At 44.5% G+C, this 27,844-nt stretch overlaps 1 protein-coding gene across 6 annotated transcripts in view; it reads right to left on the bottom strand.

The window, feature by feature from the left end:
- Window positions 1-27,844, bottom strand: part of TNRC18 (trinucleotide repeat containing 18) — a 968,701-nt gene that overhangs the window by 829,770 nt on the left and 111,087 nt on the right. For all 6 annotated transcript variants that reach the window (XM_056534534.1, XM_056534539.1, XM_056534536.1 and 3 more), the window contains exon 4: window positions 314-1,879. In XM_056534534.1, coding sequence (XP_056390509.1) covers window positions 314-1,879 — 1,566 coding nt within the window. The remainder of the gene's footprint in view (window positions 1-313; window positions 1,880-27,844) is intronic.

The following is a 27,844-nucleotide window of genomic DNA, read 5'->3' as shown; positions in this document are numbered from 1 at the left end:
CGGGAAGGGGTTAAAAGTGCGTGTTATACGCCGATAAATACGGTATGTTTAAAAAAAACAGCTGGAGCATGGGGCTTCTATGCGCAAAAATTGATACACAGGTCAGTATTATAAGTAAGGAATGTCAGGCAAATTTGGTAAGCAAAATAAAACCTCCCAAACTAACATACCTTTCAGCTGTATAGAATTTTTTTGTAAAACTGACGGCAAGTAGGATAAATATTATAACATTATTTTGATGTTGTAGGTAACTGGACTACTGGAATAGAAAACAGGACGGTTTTTCTTCTGTACACACATTTCTACAATTTACCTTTGGAGGAGAGAATTTTATTTCCACCACTGTCCTTCTGTCGAGCAACAGCCACAGCTATGCCAACTGGTGGATTACGAACTTCCATTTCACTCTGAAAACTTAATGAATCCCTAGTCATTGTTTTAGTGCTTTGGGATCTATCTGGATCTCTTTTGACTTCTGGCTGTGACAAACTTTGAACTTTAACATCTTTTAATTGAGTCTCATCCAATCTCATGTTGCCAAGACCACCAAAAGGACTTCTTTTGCCACTACTTTGCCAAGCAATAGTCTCTTTATCAAAGCTTCCACTATATTTAATAAGATTCTGCATCGCAGAGTGCTCACAGTGACCAGATAAATGTGTGGATTCGATGTTAGTTTTTCTAGAAACCACATTTTTTGATTCAGTACAAAGTTTAGTCACTTCCTCTTTTCCATGGTTTACCTGGGAATGTTGTGTCGCTAACACATGTATCTGTGAATTGGAAAGTTTACTGGTTTCTAGCTGCTTTGCTTTCTCTTCCAAGTGCTTCACAGAGATAATCCCTTGGTCTTGTTGATGAGAATCAATGAATCCAGACATCTTGCATGCTTCTTTAACACAGTCCTCCTGCCCACCATGATCAGCAGTAGAGGCAAACCTTTTTTTCTCTAAAGAGACATGTCTATGATTGTTCGAGAAAGAGTCTAATAGGGACGAATTACAGCAAATTACAGATCCTTGCTCTCGGACGGAATCTGCTCTTTTTGTTTCACTCATTAAAAATTCAGGCTTCCTTAACTCTTTTCCATTAAGGGTATTAACTTGTATATGACTGTTATGTTCAATAGAACTTTCAATGGTAGACCAGAAATTGGGTGTCAATGTTTTTATCTCATTGGTAAGTTCCTTGTCTTGTTGGTTTATGCTGTTTGTGGAGGAGTGAAAAGGCTGGGTAGGTAATGGTGTAGAGGCTTCTTTGCTGAAAATATTTACAGTGTGAGGGGACGGGCATGTGCACTGTGTACTTTTATCCGGTGCCACAACAGAATCTCCAAAATGGTTTTGATTTAAGTTTGTTTGGCACAAAGCTCTTATGTTCTCATCATGTCTACATGGTTGCTTGATACATTTTTGTTCTGCAGAGCCAGTAGATTTGGAGATTGACTCACCCCCATAGTTACTCAAAAGAGACGTTTGGAGGTGTTTGGACTTTTTTTCAATATTTCCCGACCAGCGGTTTGGCATAAACTCAGAAATAAATGACGAGTGGTGATCCCCTTGTTTGGGTAACCTATGGAGACTATTTTTTTTCTTCTCCTTTTCAACTTTACTGTCCAGCTCACGGTCCCTCAAGTCACATGACTGTGTCTCTTCTGAAGATCTCCTGTCTTTTTTTGCTGTGCACAGGAAAGCTGGAGTAATTAAACCTTCACTTCTGGAAACTTTTTCCTTAGAGTCTTTGGAAGTCTCTTTGAAATTTTTTAATGAATTAAACACTGATTCATTTTCATGCAAGTTTTGTGCTTGGTCGGTTGAGGTCTTTAAAACTGATGTTTGAGGATGATATGTTGACTGCTGACCAACAAAGCAAAATCCATCTGAGGAAAAAAATAAAGGCGATCCATGAGAAAGATTGAAACACATTCAATGATAAGTTATTCACACTTACACATGGGACAATGTACTGCATCTATAAAATAGGAAAATTAAATTTTAGTGCTCTGCTATAAATTTTATCTTTATACATTTTTCATCTTGGGACAACCCTACCTGAATTAGGGATTATCTAACAATATTTTGCATATGTTAAAGGGACTCTTGCTTACCTTTTGCTACGGGTACATATAGGGATGGGCGGTATGACCAAATCTGCGTATCACGATATTTTTTTTTACTTTCGGCGGTTCCACGGTATATAACGGTATTTCCTCCCCCCCCCAATTAATTATCAGCCCAGCGCTGAGCTATTCTGCCCCCCCCCCCCCCCCCCCATTTAACAAAAATTGGGATATATGGTCTACCAACAATTATATGATCTGAGAATGTAGACTAAAACTTAACGTTTAATAGGTACGACTAAAACTGTCCTCAAAAACCCGGACAGAAAAACACCACATGTGCAATGATACAAATTAAATGGGGATTCTGCTCCAAATACAAAAATTCAGCACAGTAGCTGCACTCAGATATTTAGATGTTCTTTAACCATATTGTACCAGCCTAGCTGATTCTGTCCCTTTCCCCATGATTCGGGAGGGGTCTCAGGGTGGGACAACAGGAGGTGGTTGGTAGGGAGCCTGTTATACACTATGCTACCCCTAGATAACCTACCCCTAGGCGGGGTGGGCGTCCTAAGAAGGACGGTCCCACACAGGAACCTATTCTCTGTTGTACTATCACCACCCTGCAATAAACTCACTTGCTAGCTACTCAATACAACTGACTGCCTGCGGGGACAATACCCTAATGCTGATCTATATATAATTATGATCAGTCAAAGCAGGGGAGTCAGAGCTGCAAGGAGATGGTCAACCTCAGTGTAATCAGAGTCAGTGACAGTATATACCCCTTTCCCCTATAAGGCTGATATGACAACAAAGTTCCCTAGTGATATAAGGATATCATTCGTATATATGCATAACAGCAAGAGGATACAGCACTATCACCACTCCATATTGAACATAAGGTATACATCAGACCATTTAGCTGGGATACTTATCGTTTGTAGTCAGGAAGATGCATGGTTAGCGTCTCGACGCGTTTCTTACTGTCCCGTTCATCAGGAGACCAATAGGGATACAGATAGAAGATAAGGCTGTCCAGGTTTTTGAGGACAGTTTTAGTCGTACCTATTAAACGTTAAGTTTTAGTCTATTCTGCCCCCCCCCCAGCGCTGCGCTATTCTGCCCCCCCCAACAAAAATTATCAACCCAGCGCTGCCCCCTTCAGGGTAAATACTCACATGCCACTCGCTGCCCTCCTCGAGCTGTTTGTTGCCACCGCTGGCGCAGACACAAGGTAAACAAAATAAACTCATGCATGTTCTGACGTAGGCCTTACGCTAGGGACGGGAACATCGGACAGCCGTCAGCCTATCACCGGCCGCAGCGATGTTCCGCCTCGGCCGCTGATGTGCTGAGCCCACTGTCATGTAAGAAACTCTGGGCGGCTTCTTACAGAACAGTGGGCTCAGCCTATCAGCGGCCGAGACAGAACATCACTGCGGCCGGTGATAGGGTGACGGCTGTCCGACGTTCCATTCACTAGGAAGAGGATGAGGCCGGTACCGGACCAATGGGAGGTGAGTTAAAGTTTATTTTGTTTATTTTTTGCAGCCAGAGCATAGGGATACCACACAATATAGAGCAGTGGTCTTAAACCTGCCGACCTCCAGATGTTGCAAAACTACAACTCCCAGCATGCCCGGACAGCCAACGGCTGTCCGGGCATGCTGAGAGTTGTAGTTTTGCAACATCTGGAGGTCGGCAGGTTTAAGACCACTGGTATAGATGGTCAGCGCCGGCAGCCGCAACGAACATGAGGATGAGGAGGACAACGCATGCGGGTGACATATCAGTATTTACCCCGATGGGGGACAGCACTGGGCTAATTAATTGGGGGGCAGAACAGTGCTCGCGGGTGACGATATTTGGTATTGCCGCATGCGTAATTGTCCGAACAATTAAATTATGATTTTAATGATCATGCACTGTGAACAGTAAAACGCAAAAAATTCCAAATTGCTTATTTTTGGGCACATCATGTCCCAGAAAAAAAGTGATCTAAAAGTCACACACACAAAAGTGGTATAGTTAAAAACTACACAGCTCCATAGGTTGAAAAATGAAAAAAAACATGGCATTGAACAAACTTTTTTTCTTTTTCAAGTTTTATTTTTAAACACTAATTTTATTTACCGTATTTTCCGGCGTATAAGACGACTGGGCATATAAGACAACCCCAACTTTTAGAGTTAAAATATAGAGTTTGGGATATACTCGCCGTATAAGTCTACCTCTCTATTGCGATGTAGTACCTTTCCATTGTTCCCCCACATTAGGTTGTCAGCATAGTTCCCCCACATTAGGTTGTAGTTCTCCCACATTAGGTTGGCAGTATAGTTCCCCCCACATTAGGTTGTAGTTCCCCCACATTAGGTAGGCAGTGGACCCCAAAGACATACAGCTTTCAGCCATATACAGTGTATAGCTGGAGGCTGTATGTCTGTGTACTGCCCCACTTCAGTGCTCTGACCACCGCTCCTCCTCCGATGGTCATTGCACCGAAAATGAAGTGCTGGTAACTTACCATGCCCGCGCATCCTCGCTGCTCCGCTATGCTCTGCTGTTTCTATGGGCAGCCCCCGTTTTTAAGGTTAGCGCGGGGCCACAGAAAGGTAACAGGGACATCCTTGTGTCCCGAAAAGATCTTTTGGACACAGAGATGTCCCGAATGTTACGGGGGAAGTTAATCTCAGTTGGGAGGCCCAGGGTATGGATGATCCATACCCCGAGCGTCCCGGCCGACTGCAGCACCCGGCGCATAATACGACCCCTGACATTTGAGAACATTTTACGGGGGTTAAAAAGTCATCTCATACGCCGGAAAATACGGCATTTTTATTTATTTTTCTTGGCAGCTAACAATATGTGAAGGAGGAGTTTAATAGGCTTCTTCTCTAAGAACACAGGAGACAGGTGTAGGAGGTAAGTCAAAGAAACATTAGGTAAACAGTAGAATAGTGAAAAATTTTGAATCAAATAAATCCATCACATTAAAAAGTACCTGTCATTTTCATATGTTAACCCCTTCATGACCCAGCCAATTTTCACCTTCATGACCTGGGCATTTTTTGAAAATCTGACCACTGTCACTTTAAACATTAATAACTTTGGAATGCTTTTACTTATCATTCTGATTCCGAGATTGTTTTTTCGTGACATATTCTACTTTATGTTATTGGTAAAATTTCACTGATATTTGTATCCTTTCTTGGTAAAAAATCTAAAAATTTCATGAAAATTTTGAAAATTTTGCATTTTTCTAACTTTGAAAGTCTCTGCTTGAAAGGAAAATGGATATTCCAAATAAATTACATATTGATTCACATATACAATATGTCTACTTCGTGTTTGCATAAAAAAAATTGACAAGTTTTTACTTTTGGAGGGCACCAGAGGGCTTCAAAGTTCCGCAGCAATTTTCCAATTTTTCTCAAGATTTTCAAAATCACAATTTTTCAGGGCCCAGTTCAGGTTGGAAGTGGATTTTAAGGGTCTTCATATTAGAAATACCCCATAAATGACCACATTATAAAAACTGCACCCCCAAAGTATTCAAAATGACATTCAGTAAGTGTTTTAACCCTTTAGGTGTTTCACAGGAATAGCAGCAAAGTGAAGGAGAAAATTCTAAATCTTCATTTTCTACACTCGCATTTTCTTGCAGACCCAATTTTTGAATTTTTACAAGGGGTAAAAGGAGAGAAATCACCCTAAAATTTGTAACCCAATTTCTCTCGGGTAAGGAAATACCTCATATGCGTATGTAAAGTGTTCGGCGGGCGCAGTAGAGGGCTCAGAAGGGAAGGAGCGACAATGGGATTTTGGAGAGTGAGTTTTTCTGAAAGGGTTTTTGGGGGGCATGTCCCATTTAGGAAGCCGCTATGGTGCCAGAACAGTGGACCCCCCCCCCCCCACGTGACCCCATTTTGGAAACTATACCCCTCATGGAATTTAATAAGGGGTGCAGTGAGCATTTACACCCCACTGGCGTTTGACAGATATTTGAAACAGTGGACTGTGCAAATCAAAAATTTTATTTTTCATTTTCCCAGACCACTGTTCCAAAAATCTGTCATACACCAGTGGGGTGTAAATGCTCACTGCACCCCTTATTACATTCCGTGAGGGGTGTAGTTTCCAAAATGGGGTCACATATGGATATTTATGGTTTTGCGTTTGTCAGAACTGCTGTAACAATCAGCCACCCCTGTGCAAATCGCCTCAAATGTACATGGCGCACTCTCCCTTCTGGGCCTTGTTGTGCGCCCCCAGAGCACTTTGCGCCCACATATGGGGTATCTCCGTACTCGGGAGAAATTGCGTTACAAATTTTGGGGGTCTTTTCATTTTTACAAGAAGTAAAAGGGAAAAAAGTATAGGGCAACACCAGCATGTCAGTGTAAAAAATTTATTTTTTTACACTAACATGCTGGTGTAGACCCCAACTTCACCTTTTCCTAAAAATCCCCCCAAAATTTGTAAGGCAATTTCTCCCGAGTACGGCGATACCCCATATGTGTACCAAAACTGTTGCCCTGAAATACGAAAGGGCTCCAAAGTGAGAGAGCGCCATGCGCATTTGAGGCCTGAATTAGGGATTTGCATAGGGGTGGACATAGGGGTATTCTATGCCAATGATCCCCAAACAGGGTGCCTCCAGCTGTTGCAAAACTCCCAGCATGCCTGGACAGTCAATGGCTGTCCGGCAATACTGGGAGTTATTATTTTGCAACAGCTGGAGGCTCCGTTTTGGAAACAGTAGCGTACCAGACGTTTTTCATTTTTTGGGGAGGGGGGGCTGTGTAGGGGTATGTGTATATGTAGTGTTTTTTACTTTTTATTTTAGGTTAGTGTTAGTGTAGTGTAGTGTTTTTAGGATACAGTCACATGGGCAGAGGTTCACAGCAAGTTTGCCGCTGGAAGTTTGAGCTGCAGCGCAAAATTTGCGCCATCTCAAACTTGCAGCACTCACTGTAAACCTCCGCCCATGTGAGTGTACCCTGTACATTCACATTGGGGGGAGGGGGCAAACATCCAGCTGTTGCAAACTCCGAGCATGCCCTTTGGCTGTCCGTGCATGCTGGGAGTTGTAGTTTTGCAACAGCTGGAGGAACACTGGTTTGGAAACACTAAGTTAAGTAATAAACTTTCAAGTGTTTTGCAACCAAACTTAGTGTTTCCAAACCAGTGTGCCTCCAGCTGTTGCAAAACTACAACTCCCAGCATGCATGGTCTGTCAGTGCATGCTGGGAGTTATAGTTTTGCAACAATTGCAACAGCTGGAGGCACTGAGGTAGGAAACGGACAATGTTTCCCAACTAGTTTGCCTCCAGTTGCTGCAAAACTACAACTCTCAGCATGCCCAGACTGCCCAGGCATGCTGGAAGTTGTAGTTCGGCAATATCTGAAGGATCAGATGTTGCCGAACTACAACTTCCAGCATGCTTGGGCAGTCTGGGCATGCTGGGAGTTCTAGTTTTGCAACATCTGGAGGTCCACAGTTTGGAGACCACTGTATAATGGTCTCCAATCTGTGCTCTTCCAGATGTTAGAGAACTACAACTCCCAGCATGCCTGGACAGACTGAGCATGCTGAGATTTGTAGTTTTGCAACAAATGGAAGAGCACAGATTGGAGACCATTATACAGTGGTCTCCAAACTGTGGGCCTCCAGATGTTGCAAAACTACAACTCCCAGCATGCCCAGAAAGCCAAAGGCTGTCTGGGCATGCTGGGAGTTGCAGTTTTGAAACTCTCAGAGGCAGCAGTGAGATCGCTTTACGGCGATCTCACTGCTGCCAATGAAGATGCCGCACTGCTGCTGCAAACTCACCTCCGGGACGCAGCGCAGCCGGGACCGCATGGAGGATGCCGGGACCGCTCGGGACACCGCTCGGACGAGTAAGTGACGCCGGGGGACGGGTCAGGGACACTTAGCAGAGCGGTGTGTATCCCGGTCCCCGTGATCGGAACTCACACACCGCGCTGCTAAGTATTTTCATAGCGAAACGCTGCTATCAGCTAGTCAGATTTGACCAGCTGATAGCAGCGATCGCTGGGGGGGGGATGAAACCCCCCGTGGTCGCACGGTAAGATGGCTGGCTATCAGTGATAGCCACCATCTTTCCGGGCGCTGCGGGATGCCGCGAGTAGCGGCAGTAATGTTCATGACGTAACTGTATGTCATGGGTCGGGAACACCTTGCCACCCATGACGTACAGGTATGTCATAGGTCGGGAAGGGGTTAAAGAGTAAGCTATTACTAACAAGTTCCTACACATGTTATAAAATGTATTTTTATGTTTATTTTCATTTTTGAAAACCCACCACTAGGGGTCTCCCTACATGTCCCGTCTTATTGATTTCGGACTCATGCTGGCCTGGCAGCATGAGTCCAAAATCAGACCAGACTGCAGCCGGGACACGCGACTGCTGCTCCCTGCCTGTCAATCAGGCAGCTCAGCTATTGCTCTCACCCCCGCCTACCGCTCGTGGCTGCTCAAACCATCCCCCCCCCCCCCCCCCCCCGCTTCACTCATACATTGCCCTATCCAAAAGAGGTTAAGCCTCCACCTTCCAAGCCCCACTCTCTGCACCCCGCTGCACTCTGCTGTTCGCTGATAGTCCCTGCTGTCCGCTCACAGCCATGGGCACTGTGACAGCCCTCAGAAGCCGCAGGCTGGAGACAGATGACCGTGATCTCACCTTCTCCCGGCCGGCCTACAGCTTCTTACTCCGTTGCTCCGCTGCTCCTTGGTGACATAAAGTGAGGGCGGAAGGGGTCTCCCCCAGCTCAGAGTTTGTGAGCAAGAAGAATGGTAAGATAAAGAGCTTTTTAAAGCTCTTAAAAATTTTCTAAAGCGGTTGGGTGTAGTTAGGGAATATAGCCTGAGTTAGTTTAGAAAAGTTTATTTAATGACAGGTACTCTATAAAAGATACTAGTGGCTGAATAGACACAAAAACATTGCAGAACACTTTATATAGAAAGTAACACCTGAGGGGGCAAAACAATAGCAAAAAAGACACACAACACAAAAAAGACAAACAACACAGGAGGCCAATACAACAAAAGACATGGAAACGAAAGAGAGAGTGAGTGTGTGTGTGTGTGTGTGTGTGTGTTGTGGGGGGGGGGGGGGGGGGGGGGTTGTGACTAAAAAAGGGAAAAGGGGGAGGGAGGGAAAAGAGGGATCACAAGGTCTGCTGGGCAAAGAAGCTGTTTTACGGTTGCCAGACAGCAGAAAACTATTTGACAGTAATATTTCGAGAAGCGGTAAGGGACTCTAGGGATCCCGCACCCAAACCAAAAGGTCATGCACGGACAGAGGAGCAGATCTCTTCCAAAATTTTGTGATTGGAAGAAAATGTGGACGAATTTTGGCGCTGGAACTCTGGATATTAAGAAAATCAGGAACACATCTGCATTCCTTTCAGAGGCTTTATTGTGAATACATAAGCTACACGTTTCTGGTCCGAACCGGACCCTTCGTCAGGCAAGGTATATGACAGGATAGCACAGTGCAGTTTAAACACAGGTGTTTAAAGTGCACTGTGCTATCCTGTCACATATACCTTGTGCGTCTAACAATAGTAAATTGTACGCCATGAGGAGAAAAAAATACTATGGGAAATATCCAAGGCTTAAACATCTGAGACTCTTTTGAAAGATATCAAACATAAGAGAACAGTAAGTTTGATGGATAAAAGTTTTAAAGATAGAAGATCATTGTCTGGCCAGGAAGATAAAAGGTTCAGAAGAATATGAACATCCCAAGTAAAAAGATATTTGGGAGTAGGTGGACGTTTGAAGCGTATACCTCGAAGCAATTTACAAATGAGAGGATGTTTTCCTATAGGTAAAAAATTTAAAGGTTTGTGATAAAAAGATATGGCTGAACGGTATACGTTGTTAGTACGATAGGCCTTTCCAGAATCAGAAGATTATGATAAGAAATATGATTTAAAGGGGTTATCCAGGAAAAAAAATTTCATATATATCAACTGGCTCCAGAAAGTTAAACAGATTTGTAAATCACTTCTATTAAAAAATCTTAATCCTTTCAGTACTTATGAGCTTCTGAAGTTAAGGTTGTTCTTTTCTGTCTAAGTGCTCTGTGATGACACGTGTCTCTGGAACCGCCCAGTTTAGAAGCAAATCCCCAAAGCAAACCTCTTTGAAACTGGGCGGTTCCCGAGACACGTGTCATCAGAGAGCACTTAGACAGAAAAGAACAACCTTAACTTCAGAAGCTCATAAGTACTGAAAGGATTAAGATTTTTTAATAGAAGTCATTTACAAATCTGTTTAAATTTCAGGAGCCAGTTGATTTATGAAAAAAAAAAAGTTTTTTTCCCTGGATAACCCCTTTAACCCCTTAAGGACCCAGCCATTTTACACCTCAGGACCCGGTCATTTTTTGCACATCTGACCACTGTCACTTTAAACATTAATAACTCTGGAATGCTTTTAGTTATCATTCTGATTCCGAGATTGTTTTTTCGTGACATATTCTACTTTAACATAGTGGTAAAATTTTGTGGTATCTTGCATCCTTTCTTGGTGAAAAATCCCCAAATTTGATGAAAAATTTTAAAATTTTGCATTTTTCTAACTTTGAAGCTCTCTGCTTGTAAGGAAATGAATATTCCAAATAATTTTTTTTTTATTCACATATACAATATGTCTATTTTATGTTTGCATCATAAAATTGACGTGTTTTTACTTTTGGAAGACACCAGAGGGCTTCAAAGTTCAGCAGCAATTTTCCAATTTTTCACAAAATTTCCAAACTCACAATTTTTCATGGACCAGTTCAGGTTTGAAGTGGATTTGAAGGGTCTTCATATTAGAAATACCCCACAAATGACCCCATTATAAAAACTGCACCCCCCAAAGTATTCAAAATGACATTCAGTCCGCGTTTTAACCCTTTAGGTATTTCACAGAAATAACAGCAAAGTGAAGGAGAAAATTCACAATCTCCATTTTTTACACTCGCATGTTCTTGTAGACCCAATTTTTGAATTTTTACAAGGGGTAAAAGGAGAAAATGTATACTTATATTTGTAGCCCAATTTCTCTCGAGTAAGCACATACCTCATATGTCTATGTAAAGTGTTCGGCGGGCGCAGTAGAGGGCTCAGAAGCGAAGGAGCGACAAGGGGATTTTGGAGAGTACGTTTTTTTTAAATGGTTTTTGGGGGGCATGTTGCATTTAGGAAGCCCCTATGGTGCCAGAACAGCAAAAATCCCCCACATTGAATACCATTTTGGAAACTAGACCCCTTGAGGAACGTAACAAGGAATAAAGTGAGCCTTAATACCCCACAGGAGTTTCACGACTTTTGCATATGTAAAAAAATAAAAATAAAATTTCACTAAAATGTGTTTCCCCCCAAATTTCACATTTTTGCAAGGGTTAATAGCAGAAAATACCCCCCAAACATTGTAACCCCATCTCTTCTGAGTATGAAGGTACCCCATAAGTTGACCTGAGGTGTACTATGGGTGAACTACAATGCTCAGAAGAGAAGGAGTCATATTTGGCTTTTTGAGAGCAAATTTTTCTCGGGGGCATGTAGCATTTAGGAAGCCCCTATGGTGCCAGGACAGCAAAAAAAAAAACCACATGGCATACCATTTTGAAAACTAGACCCCTTGTGGAACGTAACAAGAAATAAAGTGAGCCTTAATACCCCACAGGGGTTTCACGACTTTTGCATACGTTAAAAATTTTTTTTTGCAAGGGTTAATAGCAGAAAATCCCCCCCAAAATTTGTAACCACATCTCTTCTGAGTATGAAGGTACCCCATAAGTTGACCTGAAGTGCACTACGGGCGAACTACAATGCTCAGAAGAGAAGGAGTCATATTTGGCTTTTTGAGAGCAAATTTTGCTCAGGGGGCATGTCGCATTTAGGAAGCCCATATGGTGCCAGGACAGCAAAATAACCCCCACATGGCATACCATTTTGGAAACTAGACCCCTTGAGGAACGTAAGAAGCCGTAAAGTGAGCATTTACCCTCCACTGATGTCTGTCATATCTTTGGAACAGTGGGCTGTACAACATTTTTAATTTGCACAGCCCACTCTTCCAAAGATCTGTCAGACACCTGTGGGGTGTAAATTCTCACTGCACCCCTCATTACATTCCGTGAGGGGTGTCGTTTCCGAAATGGGGTCACATGTGGGGTTTTGTTTTTTTTGCGTTTGTCAAAACCGCTGTAACAATCAGCCACCCCTGTGAAAATCACCTCAAATGTACATGGCGCACTCTCCCTTCTGGGCCTTGTTGTGCGCCCCCAGAGCAGTTTGCGCCCACATATGGGGTATCTCCGTACTCGGGAGAAATTGCGTTACAAATTTTGGGGAGCTTTTTTTCCCCTTTACCTCTTGTCAAAATGAAAAGTATAGGGCAACACCAGCATGTTAGTGTAAAAAGTTTATTTTTTTACACTAACATGCTGGTGTAGACCCCAACTTCCCCTTTTCATAAGGGGTGAAAGGAGAAAAAGACCCCCAAGATTTGTTAGACAATTTCTCCCGAGTACGGCGATACCCCATATGTGGCCCTAAACTGTTGCCTTGAAATACGACAGGGCTCCAAAGTGAGAGCGTCATGTGCATTTGAGGCCTGAATTAGGGATTTGCATAGGGGTGGACATAGGGGTATTCTACGCCAGTGATTCCCAAACAGGGTGCCTCCAGCTGTTGCAAAACTCCCAGCATGCCTGGACAGTCAACCGCTGTCCGGCAATACTGGGAGTTGTTGTTTTGCAACAGCTGGAGGCTCCATTTTGGAAAGGGTGGCGTACCAGACGTTTTTCATTTTTATTGGGGAGGGAGGGGGGCTGTGTAGGGGTATGTGTATATGTAGTGTTTTTTACTTTTTATTTTATTTTGTGTTAGTGTAGTGTAGTGTTTTTAGGGTACAGTCACACGGGCGGGGGATTACAGCGAGTTTGAGCTGCCGCGCAAAATTTGCTGCATTGCAAACTTGCAGCCCGATACTCACTGTAAGCCCCCTGCCCATGTGAATGTACCCTGTACATTCACAGGGGGGGGAGCTCCAGCTGTTGCAAAACTACTACTCCCAGCATGCCTGAGAATGTTTGGGAGTTGTGGTTTTGCAACAGCTGGAGGCACACGGGTTGGGAAACACTGAGTTAGGAAACAATGTTTCCCAACCAGTGTGCCTCCAGCTGTTGCAAAACCACAACTCCCAAACATTCTCAGGCATGCTGGGAGTAGTAGTTCGGCAACATCTTTAGAGCCAGATGTTGCCGAACTATAACTCCCAGCATGATTGATGTTGTAGTTTTGCATCATCTGAAGGACTACAGTTTGCAGACCACTAATACAGTGGTTCCCAATCTGTGCCCTTCCAGATGTTGCAAAACTACAACTCCCAGCATGCCTGGACAGTAAGGGCATGCTGAGGATGTGTAGTTTTGCAACATCTGGAAGGGCACAGTGGTCCAAAAACTGTGGACCTCCAGATGTTGCAAAACTGCAACTCCCAGCATGCCCAGACGCCAAGGGCTGTCTGGGCATGCTGGGAGTTGTAGTTTACAGGGTCCTATTACAGCAATGCATGTCGCTTTACGGCGACGTGCATTGCTGTAAAGGGCCCGACCGCGGCTGAAGATCTACTCACCTGTCGCCGCCGCCGCAGCCGTCTTCATCGCAGGGATCCGGGTCTTCAGGGACGAGGTAAGTACCGGGGCCGGTCCCCAGCACTCCCCCGTCCCCCACCGCGTCCTCTGGTCTTTTGCAAAACTTTTTAGGGCGAAGGAAGCTGCTGGTAACTCTAGGCAATTGATGTGGAGGATAGATTCCTCTGCGGACCATTTGCCTCCTGTGGACAAGGAGCCGCATCTCGCGCTTCAAGCTAGAAGGCTCGCATCCGATTCTATGAAGAGATCCGGCATGAAATGGAAGATTGTCTTCCCGTTCCAAGCTTAAACATGATCCAGCCACCAAATGAGTTCCTGTTTGGCTTCTGAATTCAAAGCAATCTCGTCTGAATAACCTAGACCATTCCTGAGATGAAGGGCCTTCAGACGTTGAAGAGCTCGATAATTTTAAGGAGCTGGGAAAATCGCTTGAATAGATGCTGACAAAAGGCCAACAATTCTTGCAATTGTCCTTAATGAAATAATGGATTTCTTTAATACAGAGCGAATTTCTCTGCGGATAATTTTTAATTTCCTCGAAGGAAGACTTAAGATGGCCGATTGCGTGTTGACCATATAACCTAGAAACTCTACCTCCCGAGAAGGGGTCAGAATGTAATTTTTTTAATTTATTATGAAACCTAGATTGGTGAGAAGTGAAAGGGTCCATTGCATGTGGCGATGAATGAGAGACCAAGAGTCCGCCATGATGAGGATGTCGTCTAAATAAATTATTAGATGGACACCTCGACTTCGAAGATAGGACACCACTGGTTTGAGCAGTTTTGGGAAACACCATGGTGCGGAAGAGAGACCGAAGGGTAAGCTTAAAAATTGCCATTTTTTGTCATCCCATATGAATTGGAGATAAGGTTGAGAATTGGGGTGCATAGGCACCATGAGATTGGCTTATCAAAATAGACTTAAAAGATGTCTATCTCCTTGCCAAAGGAGATCCCTCAATAAATGGATGCCTTCCATTTTGAAATGTTGGTATTTTACATATACGTTTAGATGTCTTAAATTGATTACGGGGAGGTGACCTCCGTCTTGCTTTTTCACCAGAAACAGGTTGCTGATAAAACCTGGGGTGTGAAAAGGTATTTGAGAAATAGCCTTTTTGGAACATAGTTCCTTGATTTCTGATGTAATGAGATTTTTGTCTTGATGGGAAAAATGGATGGGATGAGGATTCGCCCATTGAATCGGAAGAGTATAAAACTCTATCTGATATCCCATTATCGTGTTCAATATCCAAGCATCTGTTGTGAGAATAGACCAATTTTGGAAAAAAATGGGTTAGTCTGCCTCCCAGAGGAAAATGAGATTCTAGAGGAAGAAATAGACACACCTGAAGAAGGCCGAGATCTGGGGTATCCTCGTTGACTTCTGGATCTCCAAGGGCAACCTCTGGGTGGGAAAAATGGGGTGGGTTGTTGGAATGAAGGAGGTTGGGCTGAGCGATCATAAGTATAGGAGCCTCTATAGGATCTACCACCCATGGTTTGTAGGCCGGGAAAGCGACTCCTGCCTCTCCCGGCCCTGTGGAAAACCTTAGGGTTAAAAAATTCTTCATTGAAGATTGGGCTTTTTCCAATGACGAAAAAAGATTTACGTATTTGTTTAATTCTTTGACAAAGGATTCTCCAAATAAAAAACCTTCAGTGAATGAAGAGGGTTCATTTTTAGCTAAATTAACAAGCTGAGGATCCAGTCTCAGAAAGATTGATCTTCTGCGCTCCGTATTTAAAGCCGCATTGGCATTTCCTAATAAAAGGGCAGCTCTTTGAGCCCATCCTTTAAGAACTTTAATATTTAAAGGGGTGTTTGAGGTAACAGACTCCTCAGTCATATTCAAAAGTTTTGTGATTGGACCTTAACTATCCAAAATTTTAGCTTGGATTCATCTAAAAGATTGGTCAATGCCTTTCTTAGGATTAGGACCATTCTTGGATAAAAATTTTATTAAAGAAAAATCAATATCTGGAGTACATAACAATTTGTGATCCAGAAAAGGTCTTGGGCATTCTGCCCGTAATTTATTTCTGGATGATATATCCAGAGGTTTGGCAATCCAATATTCCAGAAATTTAGCAACCTGAGGATTAGGAAGCCACTCAGACGAGCGAGGGTGTTTTATATCTTCTGGATGGAAAAAAGGTTCTCCAGAACTATCTAAAATCATAGGGGAAGGATCCTCAGTGGAAGAACTAGATGTATTAAAGGAATCAGGTTTCTTCCTAGAAGATGATTTATTTGCCCTAATAACTTGAACTTCCTCTTGGGCTGAGGGTTTTGATGCACTCTTGCAGCATCGGTATATTTTTTATGAGCTTTATCATAAACAGATATTTTTTGTATGTTTTTTAGAGATTTTCTTAGGTGGAGATTAATTTCAATAAAATCTCTCTTTAGTTTGGTTTTGCCAGATTTTTTAAAACCTCTGGCAAGTCTTTCCACAGAATTTTCAGTGGACCAAAAACTCTCAGAAGGAGTGGATGGTAAAGGTATAGGTATGAGGGGAGTGGGTTGGACTAGAGACATGGAGACTGTTTTAGAGATGGACTCTTGGAGTGTAGACATGGCAGATTGAATGGCGGAACGGACCGACATATCTACCATATTCTGTATATCAGAAGGAACATTTTTATCACCAGTAAAAAGGGATTTATTAATATTATCACAGTCTACAGACATGTTAGAATTAATGTAAAATATATATTATGATAAGGGTTAAGAATATATATATATATATATATATATATATATATATATATATATCTATATCTCATGATAAGAACAGTTAGGGTATTCAATAAGAATAGATAGGGTATCCAATAGGAATATGGCAATAGCTGTAGGGCAAAAAGATATATCTGTAAAGTAATCGTAAAAACTAACCAGCGGAATATATATATATTATATATATATATATATATATATATATATATATATATATTTAAATAAAACACAATTATTATATGAAGCAGCACCTCCTTGTATCCAGATGGTTGGGTGCAAGCCCTTGAACCTCGGTGCTACGGTCCTCTTTAAATATAAATGGATGTAGGCAGCACACCAAAATAGGTGAAAAAATAAGTGCTTTTATTCCAAGGAAAATTGACAACATTTCAGCGATCTCTCACCGCCATTTTCAAGTGAAAATGGCGGTGAGAGATCGCTGAAACGTTGTTAATTTTCCTTGGAATTAAAGCACTTACTTTTTCACCTATTTTGGTGTGCTGCCTACATCCATTTATATATATATATATATATATATATATATATATATATATATATATATATAAATATTGGCAAATAATACACAGTGTATGTTAGGAAAACAAAATTTTGAGTCTAGGATACTGTAAATATATTCAAAGTACAAAGTTTATATATGATGTTGAGAGACCGGTGAACACGTCGTCTTCACTGTCAGCTGTGCAACAGATCCGGATAGAGCGAGCCGACAGGAAGAAGAGGACGGCGGGGATCAGCTGACAACCAGCTGGGGAAAAAAATGCGTCACTGCCACGATCCGAGCAGGGCACGAGATTGGGGCATGCGACAGTAGAACGGAATGAATAAAAAGTGCGTCACACAAAGGAGCCACACGGACGCACAAGACAGGTAATGTAACAGGAGAAGGGGAGGGGGGGGGGAGGGGAAAGGGGGAGAAAGACAGCGATACTAGAGAAACAATGTATCACAATAGAGATGATGAAGCGTGGACAATAGAAAAGAAGGGATTAAAATCTTTAATTGATAAGAAGAATCAGTGTAAAAAACCAAAGACTGGGGAAAAAACACACACACACATATTATATATATATATATATATATATATATATATATATATATATATATATATATATACACATACACACCGTATTTATCGGCATATAACACGCACTTTTTAGGCTAACATTTTTAGCCTAAAGTCTATGTGCGTGTTATACGCCGATACACCCCCAGGAAAGGCAGGGGGAGAGAGGCCGTTGCTGCCCGCTTCTCTCCCCCTGCCTTTCCTGGGGTCTAGAGCCCTGCTGCCGGCCCTTCTCTCCCCCCTGACTATACTTTTGGGTGCTATCATGGAACCGATTTCCTGGTCAGACCATGGCTCGGTAATCCTCTCCTCTTCGGTCCTCTTCACCCGTTGCGTCACTGCCACTGGAGAGTTAATGACTCTCTCCCTAAGTCTTTGCACCCCCGAGCCTCGATCCAGTCGTGCATTGATAAATACTTTGCCACTTATAAAGGTTTAGTGATTTATTTTGCCACCCTATGGGAGGCTCATAAAGCTGTGGTCCTGGGACATTATGTTGCACTTGGTTTCAGGCTTATAAAGGATTTTATAACAAGACAAGAGACTCCTATTATGCAAATTACTTTCTTTTACTACTACAGCAGCAACCAATCAGATAACAGAAAAAGAGAAAAAATTTATAATATGCAAATGAGGTATAGAAAGTCCTCTTGCTGCTGCCAGTGGCAACAGGATAAGTACAATTTTTCTCCCCACATTAATATCTCTATATTTATTATTTAATAATTGTGCATATTTTATTATATTCATATTGTTAAATTCATATATTAATATATTTTCATCATTTCATATATTATTTATGTTGTTTTACTTTTAATCTGTAATATACTTTATTCATTCTTAATCTCCAGATACCGTATTTATCGGCATATAACACGCACTTTTTAGGCTAAAATTTTTAGCCTAAAGTCTGTGTGCGTGTTATACGCCGATACACCCCCAGGAAAGGCAGGGGGAGAGAGGCCGTCGCTGCCCGCTTCTCTCCCCCTGCCTTTCCTGGGGTCTAGAGCGCTGCTGTTGGCCCTTTTCACCCCCTGGTTATCGGCGCCGCTGCCCGTTCTGTCCCCCTGACTATCGGTGCGGGCGCCGATAGCCAGGGAGAGAGAAGCGGCGCCGACAGCCAGGGGGAGAGAAGGGGCAGCGGCACCTATTGCCGGCGCCGCTGCCCCGTTGCCTCCCCCCATCCCCGGTGGCATAATTACCTGAGTCGGGTCCGCGCTGCTCCAGGCCTCCGTCGTGCGTCCCCGGCGTCATTGCTATGCGCTGAACGGCGCGGCGCATGACGTCAGAGCGCCGCGCCGTGCATAGCAACGACGCTGGGGACGCACGCCGGAGGCCTGCAGCAGCGCGGACCCGACCCCGGCAACAGGTAATTATGCCACCGGGGATGGGGGGGAGTCAACGGGGCAGCGGCGCCGGCAATGGGTGCACCTGCCCCTTCTCTCCCCCTGGCCGTCGGCGCCGCTTCTCTCCCCCTGGCTATCGGCGCGGGCACAGATAGTCAGGGGGACAGAACGGGCAGCGGCGCCGATAACCAGGGGGTGAAAAGGGCCGACAGCAGCGCTCTAGACCCCAGGAAAGGCAGGGGGAGAGAAGCGGGCAGCGACGGCCTCTCTCCCCCTGCCTTTCCTGGGGGTATATCGGGGTATACACGCGCACACACGCACCCTCATTTTATCATGGATATTTGGGTAAAAAACTTTTTTTACCCAAATATCCTTGGTAAAATGAGGGTGCGCGTTATAGGCCGGTGCGTGGTATACCCCGATAAATACGGTATATATTTTCTTATATCCATAGCTATAATATATATATATATATATATATATATATATATATATATATTATATATATACCTATACCGTATTTATCTGGGTATACCACGCACCGGCCTATAACACGCACCCCTCATTTTACCAAGGATATTTGGGTAAAAAAAGTTTTTTACCCAAATATCCATGGTAAAATGAGGGTGCGTGTGTGTGCGCGTGTATACCCCGATACACCCCCAGGAAAGGCAGGGGGAGAGAGGCCGTCGCTGCCCGCTTCTCTCCCCCTGCCTTTCCTGGGGGGTCTAGAGCCCTGCTGCCGGCCCTTCTCTCCCCCCCTGGCTATCGGCGCCGCTGCCCGTTCTGTCCCCCTGACTATCGGTGCCGGCGCCCCATTGCCGGCGCCGACAGCCAGGGGAGAGAAGGGGCAGCGGCTCCCATTGCCGGCGCCGCTGCCCCGTTGCCTCCCCCCATCCCCGGTGGCATAATTATCTGTTGCCGGGGTCGGGTCCGCACTGCTGCAGGCCTCCGGCGTGCGTCCCCTGCGTCGTTGCTATGCGCTGCACGGCGCGGAGCATGACGTCAGTGTGCCGCACCGTGCATAGCAACGACGCAGGGGACGCACGCCGGAGGCCTGCAGCAGCGCGGACCCGACCCCGGCAACAGGTAATTATGCCACCGGGGATGGGGGGAGGCAACGGGGCAGCGGCGCCGGCAATGGGTGCCGCTGCCCCTTCTCTCCCCCTGGCTGTCGGCGCCGCTTCTCTCCCCCTGGCTATCGGTGCCGGCAATGGGGCGCCGGCACCGATAGTCAGGGGGACAGAACGGGCAGCGGCGCCGATAGTCAGGGGGAGAGAAGGGCCGGCAGCAGGGCTCTAGACCCCCAGGAAAGGCAGGGGAGAGAAGCAGACAGCGACGGCCTCTCTCCCCCTGCCTTTCCTGGGGGTGTATCGGGGTATACACGCGCACACACACGCACCATCATTTTAACATGGATATTTGGGTAAAAAACTTTTTTTACCCAAATATCCTTGGTAAAATGAGGGTGCGTGTTATAGGCCGGTGTGTGGTATACCCAGATAAATACGGTATATTATATATATATATATATATATATATATATATATATATATATATCTATATATATATATATATATATATAGCTATAGATATAAGGAAATATATATCTGGAGATTAAGAATGAATAAAGTATATTACAGATTAAAAGTAAAACAACATAAATAATATATGAAATGATGAAAATATATTAATATATGAATTTAACAATATGAATATAATAAAATATGCGCAATTATTAAATAATAAATATAGAGATATTAATGTGGGGAGAAAATTTGTACTTATCCTGTTGCCACTGGCAGCAGCAAGAGGACTTTCTATACCTCATTTGCATACTATAAATTTTTTCTCTTTTTCTGTTATCTGATTGGTTGCTGCTGTAGTAGTAAAAGAAAGTAATTTGCATAATAGGAGTCTCTTGTCTTGTTATAAAATCCTTTATAAGTCTGAAACCAAGTGCAACATAATGTCCCAGGACCACAGCTTTATGAGCCTCCCATAGGGTGGCAAAATAAATCACTAAACCTTTATAAGTGGCAAAGTATTTATCAATGCACGACTGGATCGAGGCTCGGGGGTGCAAAGACTTAGGGAGAGAGTCATTAACTCTCCAGTGGCAGTGACGCAACGGGTGAAGAGGACCGAAGAGGAGAGGATTACCGAGCCATGGTCTGACCAGGAAATCGGTTCCATGATAGCACCCAAAAGTATACGAACTGCAGGGATATTACCAAAAAAATTATCAATACATGTATGGGATTGGTGGGGATGAGAGAAAATAGAAAAAAAGACTTTTCCGTCAGATGGTTTATGCACTGGAGATTGTACGGGAAAAGGAAATTGTATGCGAAATGCCGTCCCCGGTGGAGCTGGAGAGGGTTGAAAGACAGGCAACCAGAGTAATACGGTGGAATGGGAGAACTATAGTACCCAGAAAGATTATCAGAATTAGGGTTATTTAGGGTTTATTAGTTCAAATAACTATGTATAAATTTATCAGGGGACCTTACAGAGATCTCTTCCATGATCAATTTATACCCAGGACTGTATCTATAACAAGGGGGCATCCTGTACGTCTTGAGGAAAGAAGGTTTCTACACGAGCACAGACAGGGGTTCTTTACTGTAAGAGCAGTGAGACTGTGGAATTCTCTGCCAGAAGAGGTGGTCATGGTGAACTCTGTAAAATAATTTAAAAAGGAGTCTGGATGCATTGTTGGAGAATAATAACATTACAGGTTATGGATTCTAGATCTCTTTGGACAGAAAGTTGATCCAGGGATCTATTCTGACTGTCATATTTGGAGTCGGGAATGAATTTTTACCTCGAATATGAGGATTTTTTTTGCATTCCTCTGGATCAACTCAGTAGGACTCATTAGGGTTATAGGTTGTACTTGATGGACTCTGGTCTTTTTTCGACCTTATGAACCATGTTACTAGTAGTGGCTGAAAACACCTGGGGATAGAGATGCATGTGGAATTGGAAGCTGCCAGAATGTCAAAGTGGGTATCTTGAAGAAAGTCAATATCAGCTTTCACACAGGTCAACTCCCTCTAAAGCAGAAACCTCTCAACAGGGAAGTTAAGGCCTTTTACGTTGAGTGAGATGCACGTGACCATTGTAGAAAAGGAAAAACGATAAACTCAGATGAATAAAAGGAGACTCCCCAATGCTAGGGAGAGTAGAGTGTCCAGAGGCAGGAGGCATGTGGTGGTTCAATCAGCAGAATGCCTGATCCCAAAGTAGCTAGTGGAGGGGAAAAAGGGAAAGAGACATAAGGGGGGGATGGATGGGGAGAATAAAAAATACAACACAAAAGACAAGCCCAAACAAAGATGAACAGAGGATAGAGACAAATAGGAATAGGAAGCTTCCAATCGTGCTGCCAGCTGGATGAAGGAGATCAACGTCAATAGGGTAAGTAGTATTTAATTACAAACATGCAGCGTGTTTGTAATTAAATACTACTTACCATATTGAGGTTGATCTCTTTCATCAAGCTGGCAGCACGATTTGAACCTTCCTATTCCTATTTGTCTCTATCCTCTGTTCATTGTACGTCCTTCGTGGTGTTGGAAGCCACAGCAGCAGGATTCAATTATTATCACTGAAGCATTGTAAGTGTTGTGCCTGGAGTCTGCACAACTTGAAATGGTGAGCACATTTCCTGACACTTAGAAGGAGATTTTTTGCTTACTGTAAAATATTTCTCGGAGGGTCCATTGGGGGACAGAGACCATGGGTATATGCTGCTGTCTCTAGGAGGCTTAACACTATGGCAACAGAAAAGTCGGCTCCTCCCAGCAGAGTACACCCGCCTCCAAGAAACTGAGCTAATCAGTTTTAGTCCCAGAGCAATAGAAGAAGACCAACAGGTCGGGAGAAAGAACCATGAACTGTCCGAGAAACCAGGAGAAAAAATAACTGAACTCACCCTCGGACAGATAACTGAAACAGGAACACCAGAAAAAAGGGTGGGAGCTGTGTCCCAATGTTTCCTCCGGGAAAGAGATTTTACGGTAAGCATAAAAATCTCCTTTTCTCTATCAGCTCCATTGGGGGACACAGACCATGGGACGTACCAAAGCCGTCCCTAGGGTGGGCAAGGAAATCAATCAGGAGAGAGCCACGGCAGGAGAGAGCCACCAGAACAGATACTCTCCTAATAGAGGTAATAGCAATAAGGACGGCTGCACCACTGCCGCCTGCAACACCTTACGGCCCAGACTAGCATCGGCTGATGCAAAAGTATGAACCTGGTAGAACCTTGTGAAAGTGTGCAAAGAAGACCAGGGGGCTGCTTTACAGATCTGCGAGGCTGAAGCCTTGTTGCGGAGGCCCCAGGATGCCCCGACAGAGCAGGTGGAATGAGCCAAAACCCTGAAAGGTGGGATCCTCACCTTGCAGCGGTAAGCTTCCGAAATAGCAGAGCGGATCCACAGAGAAATGGTGGCCTTAGAAGCAGGTTGTCCCTTATGACGACCTTCCGTAAGAACAAAAAAGGAGTCACACTGCCGAAAGGAAGAAGTGACAGAGAGATGGGTTCGAACAGCCCTGACTATATCAAGTTTCTGGAGAAAACGTTCCCTGGGATGAGAAGGAGCAGGACAAAAGGACGGGAGGACGATGTCCTCATTGAGATGAAAGGCCGAAACGACCTTAAGTAAAAAGGACGGACCCGGCCGGAAAACTACTTTATCCTGGTGTACAACCAGAAAAGGAGAACGGCAGGAGAGAGCCACCAGCTCAGATACTCTCCTAATAGAGGTAATAGCAATAAGGAAAACAACCTTCCAGGAAAGGAGGCTAAGGGAAATGTCCCTGAGAGGTTCAAAAGGAGTGCCTTGTAGGGCACCTAGGACCAGGTTTTAGTCCCAAGGGGGAAAAGGGGACCGATAAGGAGGAGCAGCGTGTGCCACTCCCAGAAGGAAGGTCCGGACATGAGAATTGGACGCCAGAGGATGTTGAAAAAGAACGGAAAGGGCCGAAACTTGACCCTTAAGGGAGCTGACAGGCAACCCTTGTTCCAGCCCCGACTGTAAAAAGGAAAGGAGTCAGGGAAAGGAAAAAGTGTCTGAAGAACTTATCTAATGAAGTCTTCAGACAGCTTTTGTCACCTGCATCATGCCGGGCTGCAACAGCGAGACGAGCAGGGAGGTAGGGGGACCCGGACCCATGAGGAACAACCCCAGACGCTGACCATTGGCGAGAGGGGGTTGACCGTACATCCACGATGTTTGTGCCCCCTCAATCGCAAAGGGGGAAACAGTGAACGCTATGTCCCAACCTGAAAATAGAAAAGAAAAGGGAGATAAAATTCTAAACGTCCCTAAACTTAGAAAACAAAAAATGTGAGACCTGGTCTGGGGAGAACCCAGACCAGTGTCTGCCACCTTAAGACACTAAGCTAAAACTGATTAGCTCAGTTGCCTGGAGGCGGGTATACCCTGCTGGGAGGAGCCGACTATTCTGTTGCCATAGTGTCAAGCCTCCTAGAGACAGCAGTATATACCCATGTTCAAACAAAGATGAAGGACAAGAGAAAAAACAGAAATACAAATGAGACTTAAGCAAATCAATGACCTGTAGGTCAGAAAGGGGGTATATACAGTAAAGCAATAGTCTCCAAGAGCATCATCAACATGGGGAAAAAAAAAAGAGAGGGGGAACGCAGGCCTAAGTCAACTATATCTGGGACTGGGATGTCCAGGGTGGAGCAGAAGACAGGTCTGAGTAAGAGTGGAGAACAGCTGAGCGTCCATCTCTGCGAGCAACCGGAGCAAAAAGGGAAGTTCCACTGGTAAGTAGTCTGATGGTTACGAAGAGTTGCCAGGAGAACACTTAATCTCTGCTTTTGCAGTGAAATCCAGGACAAGTCTGGGAAAAGCTAGGGTAGGGCACATCAAACTCAAAGTTGCGGAGGTTGCGAGCCTTGGCCATAATAGTCTCTTTAAGGGAAAAGTCATGTACGCAATAGACTACATCCTGTGGGGTACCAAAGGAGTTCTTAAGCCATAGTGCTCAGTGAACCCTGTCAAGCTTAATTTTGTGGGAGGACGGTTCTCCAATGATAAGATTGAAGATGGCCTCGAGGGTGACCTGAAGATCCTTTTCGTGTGTAGCCTCTGGGAGACAACAGACCCTGATAATATTCTATACATACGTGTGGGTAGAGGGGATGTGGACAGCACCAAACAAATAAGATCGAGTCTTAGGAGTCGGGTATCCAGTGAGGTAAAACACAATAGAAACTGGCCAGGTGGTGGTGCTAGGATAAACACAAAGGATAGCTAGCAATATCATAGGTAGGAAGAATAAAAAGACATATCCACACTCACCACCAGGTTCGGCACAAGACGTTCCTACGTCGAGACGGCCATGGGATCAGAGATACGGCATCGCTTTGTGCGCGGACCACACAAAGCGATGCGGTCTCTCCGATCTTGTGGCCGTCTCCACTTAGGAATGTCTTGTCTAGAACCTGGTGGTGAGTGCCGATATGCGAGTCCCGATATTTTTTATTCTTCCTACCACTGATATTATTGTGCCTACCACAATTATTAAGATCCTTCACATGGCTAAGGAGGTCGCTTAGCAATTCAGATTGAGATGCCATTGTGGATTGAAGTTGGGCGATATAGGCTCTGGTGGAATCATGCTTTCCCTCAGTTGTCTCAACTCTGTCAGAAACGTGTTACAAGTCACGCCTAAGAGTGAAAATTTGGGCTCTGCAAGTCTCGTTCATGAGAGAGCGTAAGTTCTCTTTAGTTGATATTTTGGAGAGGAACCTTCCCCATTCAAGCAGTACACCAGAGGGGCCCGCAACCCACTGCAGTTCAGGTCTGAGTCGGATAAGCCATCCCACGCAGCGGTGTCCATGGCTGGAGGAGTGCAGGGTATTGTCCCAGGAGGAATGGGGCCGATGAGGGGTGAAGAGAGAGGCCCCCGCACTCAGCTTACCCCGCTCAGAAAACAGTAGCCGTTTGGGCAGCTGTGAAATATGTGATGTTGCAATGTGGGGTGGCGGCGGTGTTTTGACCGCAGGGAATGAGGTGGTGGCAGGGAGACCAAGGAGGTTGCACCAGCGACAGAGTCCGAGGCCAGGGGAGAGAAAGGAGGAGATGGACTACAAGAGTGCCTCGAGGTAGCTGTAGTGCTGCCCACTGACCCGAGGAAGAAAGAACATGGCGGCTGATCCAGAACAGGCTGGAGCACATGGGTATCCTGCTCTGCAGCAGGGGAGGAGTGGTCTGGGTCACACTCCACCAGCCACCCGCACATAGCCGTCGGTCCCTGTGAGGCAGGAGGTGAATGTAGCTGCGGCTGCAGATGGTGCCAGGACCAGGCACCATTGTCCCGGCGAGGTTTCCTTGCGCGGAGCTTCGAGCGGGGACACCAGCTGGGCCTGCAGCAGGTGGTGAATGAAGGGCCACAGCGGCGGCAGAAGACGGGCGGAACAGGAAGTGGTAGATGGCACTCAGAGCAGCAGAAACGGACCAGGAAGGTATGGAAGGCTTTTGGGGCTTCCTAGAGGACTTCCCCATCAGATGCAGGCAGGGAGCAGTGGGCAGTGCGTGGCTTTTTAGCCAGGAGAAGCAGGAGCTGCAGTAGTATGCGATCATCTTGCTTGACGCTTCACCACCCCCCTTTGCTCTTTTTTAAGTTTATTTAAATTTTTATTTTATATACATATATATACACATACATATACACACACACACACACACACACACACACACACACACACACACAGTCATGGCCGTAAATGTTGGCACCCCTAACATTTTTATAGAAAATGAAGTATTTCCCACAGCAAGTGAGTGCAGTAACACTTGTTTTGCTATTCACGTTTATTCCCTTTGTGTGTATTGGAACTAAACCAAAAAAGGGAGGAAAAGCACAAATTGGACATACTGTCACACCAAACCCCAAAAATGGGCTGGACAAAATTATTGTCACCCTTAACTTAATATTTGGTTACACACCCTTTGGAAAAAATAACAAATCAGTCGCTTCCTATAACCATCAATAAGCTTCTTACACCTCTCAGCCGGAATGTTGGACCACTCTTCCTTTGCAAACTGCTCCTGGTCTCTCTTATTGGAAGGGCACCTTTTCCCAACAACAATTTTAAGATCTCTCCATAGGTGTTCAATGGGATTTAGATCTGGACTCATTGCTGGCTACTTCAGAACTCTCCAGCGCTTTCTTGCCATCTGGGTGCTTTTTGACGTATGTTTGGGGTCATTTTCTTGCTGGAAGACCCAAGATCTCAGATGCAAACCCAGCTTTCTGACACTGGGCTGTACAGTGCGACCCAAAATCCACTGGTAATCCTTAGATTTCATGATGCCTTGCACACATTCAAGGCACGCAGTGCCAGAAGCAGCAAAACAACCCCAAATCATCATTGAACCTCCCCCATATTTCACTGTAGGTACTGTGTTCTTTTCTTTGTAGGCCTCCTTCCTTTTTTGGTAAACAGTAGAATGATGTGCTTTACCAAAAAGCTCTATCTTGGTTTCATATGTTCACAAGACGTTTTCCCAGAAGGATTTTGGCTTACTCAAGTTCATTATGTCAAAATGTAGTCTTGCTTTTTCATGTCTCTGTGTCAGCATTGGGGTCCTCCTAGGTCTCCTGCCATAGAGTTTAATTTCATTTAAATGTCAACGGATAGTTCGAGCTAACACTGATGCTCCCTTGAGCCTGCAGGACAGCTTGAATATCTTTTGAACTTGTTTGGGGCTGTCTATCCATTATTCGGACTATCCTGCATTGACATCTTTCATCAATTTGTCTCTTCCGTCCACGCCCAGGGATATTAGCAACAGTGCCATGGGTTGGCACACACAGAAACACAAGTGAACAACTATCTGCTTTCAGATGTGATTTTTATAATTGCCCACACCTGTTACTTGC

The sequence above is a fragment of the Hyla sarda genome, chromosome 8, assembly GCF_029499605.1.
Source record: "Hyla sarda isolate aHylSar1 chromosome 8, aHylSar1.hap1, whole genome shotgun sequence".
Classification (NCBI taxonomy): Eukaryota; Metazoa; Chordata; class Amphibia; order Anura; family Hylidae; genus Hyla; species Hyla sarda.
The sequence above is the reverse complement of the archived record's forward strand: the minus strand, read 5'-3'. Positions and strand labels throughout refer to the sequence as shown.